At 40.9% G+C, this 10,530-nt stretch overlaps 1 protein-coding gene across 2 annotated transcripts; it reads left to right on the top strand.

Moving 5' to 3' along the window:
* The first annotated feature begins 3,052 nt into the window (after positions 1-3,052).
* Positions 3,053-10,269, top strand: LOC138969082 (uncharacterized). Of its 2 annotated transcripts, none has more exons than XM_070341790.1 (5): positions 3,053-3,205; positions 4,242-4,446; positions 5,269-5,420; positions 6,091-6,253; positions 9,274-10,269. In XM_070341790.1, the coding sequence occupies exons 1-5, from the start codon at positions 3,181-3,183 to the stop codon at positions 9,428-9,430; spliced, it is 702 nt and encodes a 233-aa protein (XP_070197891.1). In that variant the 5' UTR covers positions 3,053-3,180; the 3' UTR covers positions 9,431-10,269. The 2 variants fall into 2 exon arrangements, with proteins under 2 accessions (XP_070197891.1, XP_070197892.1); XM_070341791.1 differs by having other exon boundaries at positions 3,054-3,205; positions 5,269-5,408.
* The last annotated feature ends 261 nt before the right edge of the window (positions 10,270-10,530 follow it).

Raw genomic sequence — 10,530 nt, 5'->3', positions numbered from 1 at the left:
GGAATGAGTACTGCTTAGTAAAAATCTAGCCATTTGCTTCAGATGCCAAGTAACCATTGTAAAAATATTATATTGTGGAAAAGCACATTTTGACTTTTAAGAAATCTAGTCTAATAACCTGGCCATTTATTTACGCTTCTTGAACTTAGAATCCTTGTATAATCTTAAAAAGTTAAAAAAATGGTCAAGAAATTGTATACAATCTTTCAACATTTGCTAAATAGCAATAGTCCAATAATTCAATTGAAACTTTCTTGCAATTTTTAATATTCACAAAATGACTGTGAGTGTTGCTTTACAAACATTTTTAGCAGTAAGTGTTATTGCGCTACGCTAAAAAAATCTGGAAGGATTCTGCAATTTGGGGAAAAGGATATGGTTTTCAAACTCTTATGAAATCCGCTCAAAACATGCCTGAGCAAAACTTTGCGTTGCACGTGCTACAACAGGGTCTTGGTCATTAACGGTGCTCACTTGTTTGTGTTTAAAAGTTGAAACACTGACGAAAACATGCACTGTAGAAACATATGCCTCCATGACGAACACTGATACATTTTCTTATTCGCTTCTAAACCTTTTTTATGAAGAGTATAATAATGCTTTGGGCGGAGATTTTAATTCTCTTACCTGTAATGGCATAGGTATTATTTTGTGGGCCGCTGCAAAGGCATGAAAAGTCGATATTTTTCTGTGCGATACACCGGCACTTGTTACTATCCGATAACAGTTTTTATTTGTAACTCAAACGTCAGTGGATAATACAATTATACTCAGCGAAAATTACTTGCATGTAATATTGTTTGCATCGTTGTATCAATAATGTTTCTCATGCCAAACGTCTTCTTGAATAAATCAAGTGTCATTCCCTTCTGAACATGTTGTTGTGTGTTGGTTTGTGTGTGTGTGTGTGTACGTGCGCGCGCGCGCGTGTGTGTGTGTGTGTTGGTTTCTGTGTGTGTGTGTTGGTTTCTGTGTGTGTATGTATGGGTGTGTGTGTGTATACATGTGTGTGTGTGGTTGTGTGTGTGTATGTGCATGTGTTTAAGCGTGTGCATGTGTGTGTGTGCTCGTAGATAATATATTACTCACTATTGAAGTACAGGGGAGTTAAACCTAGGAATGTTACAGAATGAAGCGTGAAGTTCTCTCCCTTGCATCAAGCGTCGCTTGAAATGAATTTTCCACAATCATGAATGATAACATGTTTATCTTTTATCTGCAAATCATTGTACGTGTCCTTGTGTATCCGAGTGTGTCTTTGTCTAAATGGTTGTGTATGAGCACATATGCATGTGATGAATGTATGGCATAAACAAAACAGCTAAATATGTGTTTTTAGCTGACCGCTAGTATTTTGAGCAATCGAATTTCCACGACAACGGTAATCTACTTATTTTCGCAGAAGTAAAACCAGTTAGACTCGTATTGATACATACGCACATGGTTCAGTTGTAAACTTTCCAAACACTAACGAAGCATACGTCTTTTCTGAGAATATCGGACTTTTTTTTTAAACAGACGGATAAAAAAGACAAAAACAAATGTACACACACTGACTTACACAGGCACGCAAACGAACACAAACACAGACTGTACAATTGTTCCCACAATCTTGACAGTTGTGTTTAACAAATTCTGAAGTTTTTGTAGTTTTTATTTCAGGATAGGTATTCGTGTACGGTTAGTTTTAACTAAAAAACTGTTCAAAAAATGTTAAAGGCACAGTAAGCCTCCCGTAAACCATCACAGAGCTCCCCGAGCGTCTAAATACAGTACAAGCATACTTCCATTTGAACGCTCACCGAACGGGAACATCCTGGCTGCTTTCTGTCGAGCGTAAGACATTTTCAAAGAATTTATTTTCGTAGACTTGTTCCGTTAACAACAACGGCGCCTCGTTTTTGCGCTAGACCTAACTTTTAAAATCTAAATAATAAATTGACAGCTTGTTACACAAACATTCTTTAATCATAAAAGAATTCGTTTTTCATCAAGACAAGATCAGAACAATTCGAAGTTGTGAAAGTTTAAAAAAAGAAAAGCCCGGAAGCAGGGTCACGCAAGGGTCGTAGCAGACGACGGCCGGTTTATCAGTGCAAATCGCCGTTCCTCTCAACAGTCAAAAGCCATCGCTAGAGTTCTTGTGAACCACAGCCGTTGTTTCGTGCATAAAAAAAACGTGCTATTGTAGATAAGCTCACGTCGAGTCGCATTCAAATGACTAACTATGACGACTGCATTGTGAAAAGGGAAAACTGGATCACACGGGTTCACGATGGCTCAGGGGTAAGATAAACCAAGCAAAAATAAATTCTTTGAAAATTGTTCGCTCTTTACGGAGGGCACCTAGGATGTTCTCAATTGGTGAGTGTTTAAATGAAATGGTGTTTGTACTGTGTGTAAAAGCCTGACCGTATCTGTGATGGTTTACGGGAGGCTTACTCTGCCTTTAACGGACAAGCGTTTCTAATTCTAAAAACTTCAGATACACAGGTTGGGAAAGCGATAATGCTATGTGCATGAGTTTAGAAGCTCAAGCTAGATCATTTTTTTCGTTTGGACAAGCTCGAAGCGAATTATCAGGTTGATCCAAACCAAACCTCTTTCGCCAGGGTAAAGAGTGCAAGAATGTAGAAACAACAGGAATAGTTTCAGAAGAAAAAGAATATAAAAGCAAAATAAAAAGTAGCATATTTTGCAGACAACAGCAAGCGAGCAAGATAAGGACAATAGCAAACAAGCTAAAGCAAACACATGAACAAACAAAACGGTCAAATGTCAAAGATTTAAAGCCGGATAAACAGCAGGTTACCTGCGGAAAACACACACTTCTGTTTTTGCGGACTGAGTCCCACACAGAGACAGAGGGACGCTGACGAGTCACGCTTTTCAGGTACATGCCAACACTGAGGACGTGTCTCAACACACTGGTAGCCATTTTGGTTTCGTGACGAGAGCACCACCTATGAGCCGCCTGGCCATTTTTTCAAATGAACGTCGAAACATTCCGTACTGGCAGTGATGGCGTCCGCTATCACGTGACTTGCGTTAGCTTTTTTATAAAGTTTGGACGACGACAGAAAACCTTTTCATTTTCGTTAACTCTGTGTGTTAGGTGTGTCAGATTTCGTTTGATCTCTTTTGTGGAATACATTGAAAGTGTTTTTATTGGATTCAATCATGGATGTACGGTCTTGTTTAATCGGTAAGTACAAGTGTTCATTCAGTTAGAAACAGTGGTATTGTCAGAGACAATGAATACATCATGAATTAAAGAGAAGTGACTATTTTTGTCATCACCAATACGTTTTGTCTGCATTTGCTACAAACAATTCGTAACAACAAAAGCATAAATGTGAGATTGACTGCAACTTGTTTTGTTGACAAAAACCGATAATTTACAATCACAATTTTTGTGTCTGTAAATTGTGCCCGACCTCATCTTCTTATTCAGAGATTTCGGCTCCAGGCCATTTCAAAAAAAGAAAACAAGCCGTTCTACTGTAGGTGTTTGTAAAATAGCAAGTTAAAAGAAAAATGAGAGAAGAAAAAAACTGTGGTGACGAAGAGCAGTAATCGTCAGGATTTACATTATGATTCTAGGCCTTGGGACTCAAAGATAATAACTGTATTCAAACACACACAAAATAACAAAAACAGGAGCCAATCAAAACAATAGAATCGTCAATACAAAATAAGAAGAAACATTAAAATCACTAAACAATAGACACCGCCCACCTAAAAGTTTATAAAAGAAAAACTAAGTGTCATGAGTTGTGCAGAAAAAAAACTTGTGGATGAAATATTTTTAAATCAAGTCAGCAAAACCTTTACAGTTGTTCCTGTTTATAACTAGCACGTCGAAAATGATGTCGCTTACATACCTTTTCTCGGCGACTCTGTTTCTGTGGATACGCCTTCAGATGTTTTTACTTTAGAAACAAATACACATACATATACTCCAACACACATACACACACACTAACCTGGGATACTTTCCTGTTACATTCCTCAATAGATTAGCTTTCTTATTCCTGCCAGTAGTAGCATACTGCAGTACATAACCAACAGCGTGTGCGTGTGTGCGTGCGTGCCTGCCTGCCTGCATGCTTGCGTCCGTGCGTACGTTTTTGCTTGCGTGTGTGCGTGCCTGTCTGCCTGCTTGTATGCGTGTGTGTTTATTTGTTAGCGAGAGAAACTTCAGAAACTTCATAACAATGTTCATTTTCACCATTATGCAGTGTCATGTTTGGCACTCGTATCACATGTCCACACGGAGGAGACACCAAAGTTAGAGACGCTGAAGAAAGAGTTCAAGGGCCAGGGAGGGGAGTGGGAAGACGTCATTGACTGCTTCAAAATTCTAACCAATCAGACATCGCTTCCGACCTCTCCGTCACTTCCGCCTGCTGACATCACTCGCAATCTCTTCAAGGCCATTTGTGGGTAAGTCATATATCTTCTTGTCCTAATGATTTCTCCTGTCTGTTCATTCGAACGTTCGTTTTCCTCCTATTCCCCAGAAACGTTTACCTTTTGAATCAAACTAAAAAGAATATATAATGAACACAAGTGAACAAGACAAAAATGAGACTTTTTTTCTTAATTCTTAGATTGGGTGGGGGTTTTTTTCAGAGAATAATTTTGCTAACGTAGAATTAAAGAAAAACACGAAAAGAAAAGATATAGTGAAAAACGTCCAAATTGTGTCTACTCATTGGCTCTAGCTCTGTTTTAGCACACTCCTCGTGTAAACAGTTTGGCTCGCCGTCTCAGCCACGCTTTTTCATTGGATAGCTAGGACCATCCCTTCATTCAGTAACATACCAGAAATGAACTTCCTTCTGTGCACGGTGGGAATTTGTCAATGAACTAATTTTGTCAAAGCAGCGGCTTTTTAAGAAATTACTTCACCAGCAAATTCAAACTCTCCACAGCAAGCAGTCATGCAGGCTGTTCATTTCTGGTATGTTACCAAGGGGATAGATTATCTTTTTAAGAAATGAGTTCACCAACAAATCAAAATCACCACAGCAAGCAGTCATGCATTTCTGGTATGATACCAAGGGGATAGATTATCTTTTTAAGAAATGAGTTCACCAACAAATCAAAATCACCACAGCAAGAAGTCATGGTGTTTATATTTAGTATGTGACCAAGTGGAGGGATGGTCTTATCTGAGACGATGCACGTGCCAAACGGTTTATGCCAGAAGTGTGCCTTTGATGCATGTGTCTCATCGTTTTCGTCCTTGCATCTCGCTCTTAGCACCAAGGAACAGTTCCTGAACTGTGTGGACAGCAGCCTGCAAAACTCAGACGACAACTCTGTGATAAAACTCTTCAGACCGCTTTTCAACGTTTCCATGGTTACACAGGCGTACAACGACCTCTGCAGTAACCTCACAGGTAAACTAGCGGGTCAGTGTTTCCAACAGTAATGCACACATGGACACAGCGGCAGAGAAATGCATCCCCGCAGGCACACAGGCACGCAAGCACGCACGCACGCACGCACACACACACACAAACACACACGCACACGCACGCGCGCACGCACACGCACGTACACACACACACACATACACGCACGCATGCATGCACACACTCACACACACACACACACACGCGCGCGCGCGCGCGCGCGCGGCGCGCGTTTGTGTGTATGCGTGTTACCTAACTCAATGCACCTTAATCCAAGTATTTCCATAAAATGTATAGTATTTAATATCTATAATATTCTTTGTCCTATTTTTGTGGCGGAGTCGGGGGCTGGGGTTGCACTTCTTTTTGCAACTCCAGGTATTATCTGTCAAAGATAACAGAATTGTTGTCGGGGTGATAAAAACATGACGCCATTCGACGTAGCCCGTCCCTGCGAAAAAGGAAATGTTAGGATGCAACATCCGTTTTGCTTGTCCCGAAAACTAATACAAATGTGACTTTGTACGCAAATGGATCAAAAATTGGATTTATCAAAAAGCTTTGCACCGATACGTTTACCTTCAAGATGAGCTGCCGAACAACAGCATTTTACGTAAATGTAAGCCAAGACTTAAATAGGTGTTAATGATAAAAGTGATGTTATCAGTTACAGACAGCGACGAGGACTTGTCGTGTCTGCTCAACTCCACCGCCCTCTTACCGTGTTACAACGAGTACTACAACTATCTCTTCTACCTGTCCGTCGTCAAGCGATTCGGCTCGCCCAAGAGACAGCTGTCTGATGATGTCCTCAATACGCTGCTCTGCACGTGAGTCCTCAATATTTGTCTTGCTTAAGATTGTTAGGCTAGGATAACAAAGTTTTGTAATAATGTTCCTGTGAGGTTACTCATGTAGAAACTTGGGTTGCTTTCTCCCTGGGTAAAGCGAGTTGCAAATACACAACGGCACGACCCATTCTTTTTTTGTAGCCGCCGGGCTAGTTAGGCCACACACAAAAATAGTCTGTTTACGGTAACATAGGCAAAAACAATATGGTCGGTAGGTCGGGATTTTTCTTCTTTTTTTTTCTTCCCCAAAAACATATTTTTAAGTTATTTTGCCAAAAAACAAAGACCTTTTTTTTCACCAAATGCCAAAAAAAGTCTAGGGTCGCGCAAAAAAATAGGGTCGGTCGGGATACCGTAAACATACTATTTTTTTTTTTTTGGGGGGGGGGGCCTTAGGTTTCGCTCTTGTGGAAGTTTGGAAGTCACGTTGGTTGTCGACTGGGGACTGGGGACTGTATCTCTGGTACTCTGGGGTCAGTTGAGCTCAAATATGGCGAGTAGCTTGGAATTGTGGGGCCAAGGGTTTGTGCAAAAAAAATACGTTCCTAACGATAGGCAAACGAAAGATATTAGCTTTACACATTTTTCACTTTTTTGGCACCCGGCCAGGAAAACAAATCTCTGTAAAGCGGGTGGTAAGGATTTCGCATGAGGACGCGCGTTTCAACCTAACACTTGACGTCGAAGACATGTGCTAAGTGAGACCTAAAACCTGTATACACGAAGCATGGAAGCTTTTACAACGCATGGGCGTGTACACTAGTCAGATAACATGTTTTTTAATTCGTTTCAGCTGTTGTCAAAGACGTTTTCAACTTAAATTGAATATGGTACTGTCATTGCGTATGTCTGGGTTTGAAACATCGTCCCGCGGCGCTCTCGCTCGAAGAGGCTTGATTTCGGCGAGCGCACAATAGCTCAATCGTTCAGAGCGCTCATGTGGCAAGGCGCTCCTTATGGACGGAACATTTTTTTGTTTATTATCTTCATCCGAGCATGCATGCACTTCTTTCTCGCTCTCTCTTTCATTTTATTTTAGTTTTTGTAAAAAAAAAATTTAAAAAATTAATTTTAAAAAAAATGTTTTAATTCTTTTAATTTTTTTTTATCAGTGTCAAAAGTTAGACACGGTCAACTGGTTTTTCTTGCATGCGTGTATTCGTGTTTCAAAGCCCTGAGACTCTTCGGCCCGTTAGTTAGTTAGTTAGTCAGTCAGTCAGTCAGTCAGTCTGTCTGTCTGTCTGTCTGGCTGTCTGTCTGTCTGTCTGTCTGTCTGTCTGTCTGTCTGTCTGTGAGTGAGTGAGTGAGTGAGTGAGTTAGTTAGTTAGTTAGTTAGTTAGTTAGTTAGTTCTTTCTTTCTTTCTTTATTTGGTGTTTAACGTCGTTTTCAACCACGAAGGTTATATCGCGACGGGGAAAGGGGGGGAGATGGGATAGAGCCACTTGTTAATTGTTTCTTGTTCACAAAAGCACTAATAAAAAAAATTGCTCCAGGGGCTTGCAACGTAGTACAATATATGACCTTACTGGGAGAATGCAAGTTTCCAGTACAAAGGACTTAACATTTCTTACAAACTGCTTGACTAAAATCTTTACAAACATTGACTATATTCTATACAAGAAACACTTAACAAGGGTAAAAGGAGAAACAGAATCCGTTAGTCGCCTCTTACGACATGCTGGGGAGCATCGGGTAAATTCTTCCCCCTAACCCGCGGGGGGTAGTTAGTTAGTTAGTTAGTTAGTTCCACTGGCACTGTTTGTTTGTTTGTTTGTTAGCTTGCTTAACGCCCAGCCGACCACGAAGGGCCATATCAGGGCGGTGCTGCTTTGACATATAACGTGCGCCACACACAAGACAGAAGTCGCAGCACAGGCTTCATGTCTCACCCAGTCACATTATTCTGACACCGGACCAACCAGTCCTAGCACTAACCCCATAATGCCAGACGCCAGGCGGAGCAGCCACTAGATTGCCAATTTTAAAGTCTTAGTGACCCGGCCGGGGTTCGAACCCACGACCTCCCGATCACGGGGCGGACGCCTTACCACTAGGCCAACCGTGCCGGTCACTGGCACTGTACTTGCATGCTTTTAATTTCTCTTCCAGCGTTGAAATAGACGAATTCCGAAAAATGACTCCGTCGGGTTTATATGGGTAGTAGAAGAGTGACCTTTTCTTGCAAAACCTCGTACAAACATTGGAGGGGCCAATCACTAGCACGTGTACCGCAACACGGTGGCCTAGTGGTAAGGCGTCCGCCCAGTGAGCTGGAGGTCGTGGGTTCGAACCCCGGCCGGGTCATACCTAAGACTTTAAAATTGGCAATCTAGTGGCTGCTCCGCCTGGCGTCTGGCATTATGGGGTTAGTGCTAGGACTGGTTGGTCCGGTGTCAGAATAATGTGACTGGGTGAGACATGAAGCCTGTGCTGCGACTTCTGTCTTGTGTGTGGCGCACGTTAAATGTCAAAGCAGCACCGCGCGCCCTGATATCACGTTCATGGTGGACTGGGCGTTAAGCAAACAAACAAACAAACTAGCACGTGTTTCTGACACACCCCTCGCTAGTGATGGGCCCCTCCAATGTTTGTACGATGTTTTGCAAGAAAAGGTCACCCTTCCACTACCCATACAAACCCGACAGAGTTATTTCCAAAAATCATCTCTTCTATTTTGATTTCGTATTTACAGGCTGTGGCCGGTAATCCTTTCGATTTTTTTCTTCTTCAATATATATCTCAAAAGCGATTTTTTTTTCAGTTTCTGGCATGGTTCTACTGACTGGCGTGAATTTGTTTGTATGTGCTTCCCTCGTTGTTGTTGTTGTTGTTTTTGTTGTTGTTTTTGTTGTTGTTGTTGTTGTTGTTGTTGTTGTTGTTGTTGTTGTTGTTGTTCTTGTTGTTCTTGTTCTTTTTCTTTTTCTTTAAGATAGAAAAAAAGTTAAGAAAAGAACAAAGGTTGTTATATTTTGTTTATTTGGTTTGTTGTCCTTTTCAGATTGGCGGAAGAGCGTCGAGACTGTGAAGTGGCGGCTTTGAGCGTTTGTAGCACCAAAATCGGTCTCGTGATGCAATCTTTTTACCAGAAAACTCTGCCGTCTGCTTGCAAGGACGATGAAGCCAAAGATGAGGCGGAGAAAAAGCAGGCGGCGTAAGCAGAACATATCAGCTTTTATCCGATGTGATGTCGTATTTTTTACTGTCTCAAACTGGGTTTGTGTCCAAATGGTATTGTCATAAATCATGCTGACAACTGATTGTTATTGGGTGGTTTTTTTTTCTCATTTATATTTATGTTAAATCTGAACTCTGTATAGAGCCGTGAACGGCATAATTGGGCAAGCGAAGTAAAATAAGTTGATAAGCTGCCTTGAAAGACGGGAGCCTTGAAAGAAAACTCGACTATTTAAATCATTATATTCTCTCGTTTTGTTGTTGTTGTTATTTTTGGTTTAAATATGTCCGTGGATAAAGCGTAAGAGCATGTGCATTGTGTAGCGATTATGCCACAGAGATCCATGTAGTAACACTCAACTGCGTATCTTCACTTCTTTGCATTTAATTGACGTTGCACAACATTTCATAAACTAATATTCACTTCATTGTGTGTAACGTTAAAAAATTCAATTTGCTTCTTCTCTGCAAATATTCTGCAAATAATTGAATGTATCATGATTATAGTTTAGCATTAATGTTTATTGTAGCTTGTTCTACGATATCATTAACCAGATACCAGTGAATTGCAATTGATGTTTATAGTTAATTAATGTTTTATATTAAAGAACTGTAGTCAAGCACTAATCCTTTGGTAAACTTATGCACATCCACGATATAAATAACAATGTAGCACTTCGCTCCCTTACCATTTTCAACTTGTACTTTCCGAGCAGTCTTTGTTTCCCTTGTTCAACCAAGTAGTCACGTGTATCATATTACTTTACTTTACTAATGATTTGTTCAGCATTTGTTCGGTCAAATACATTTGCCGTACTAACTTTTTTCTTTATTCTATAAAAACACAATGTGTGGGTGCAAGTGTGTGTGTGTGTGTGTGTGTGTGTGTGTGTGTGTGTGTGTGTGTGTGTGTGTGTTGTTGATGTGGTGTGCGTGCGTTTGTGCTTGCGTGCGTGCGTGCGTGCGTACGTGTGCGTGCGTGCGTGCGTGTGTGCGTGTGTTCGGCATGTGTGAGTAAATAAATGTGCGTTTGTATTTGTATGTATATATGTTTGTACTAGAGGAATACCCGGCTTCGCCG

This window comes from Littorina saxatilis, linkage group LG6, assembly GCF_037325665.1.
Source record: "Littorina saxatilis isolate snail1 linkage group LG6, US_GU_Lsax_2.0, whole genome shotgun sequence".
NCBI lineage: Eukaryota > Metazoa > Mollusca > Gastropoda > Littorinimorpha > Littorinidae > Littorina > Littorina saxatilis.
The sequence above is the reverse complement of the archived record's forward strand: the minus strand, read 5'-3'. Positions and strand labels throughout refer to the sequence as shown.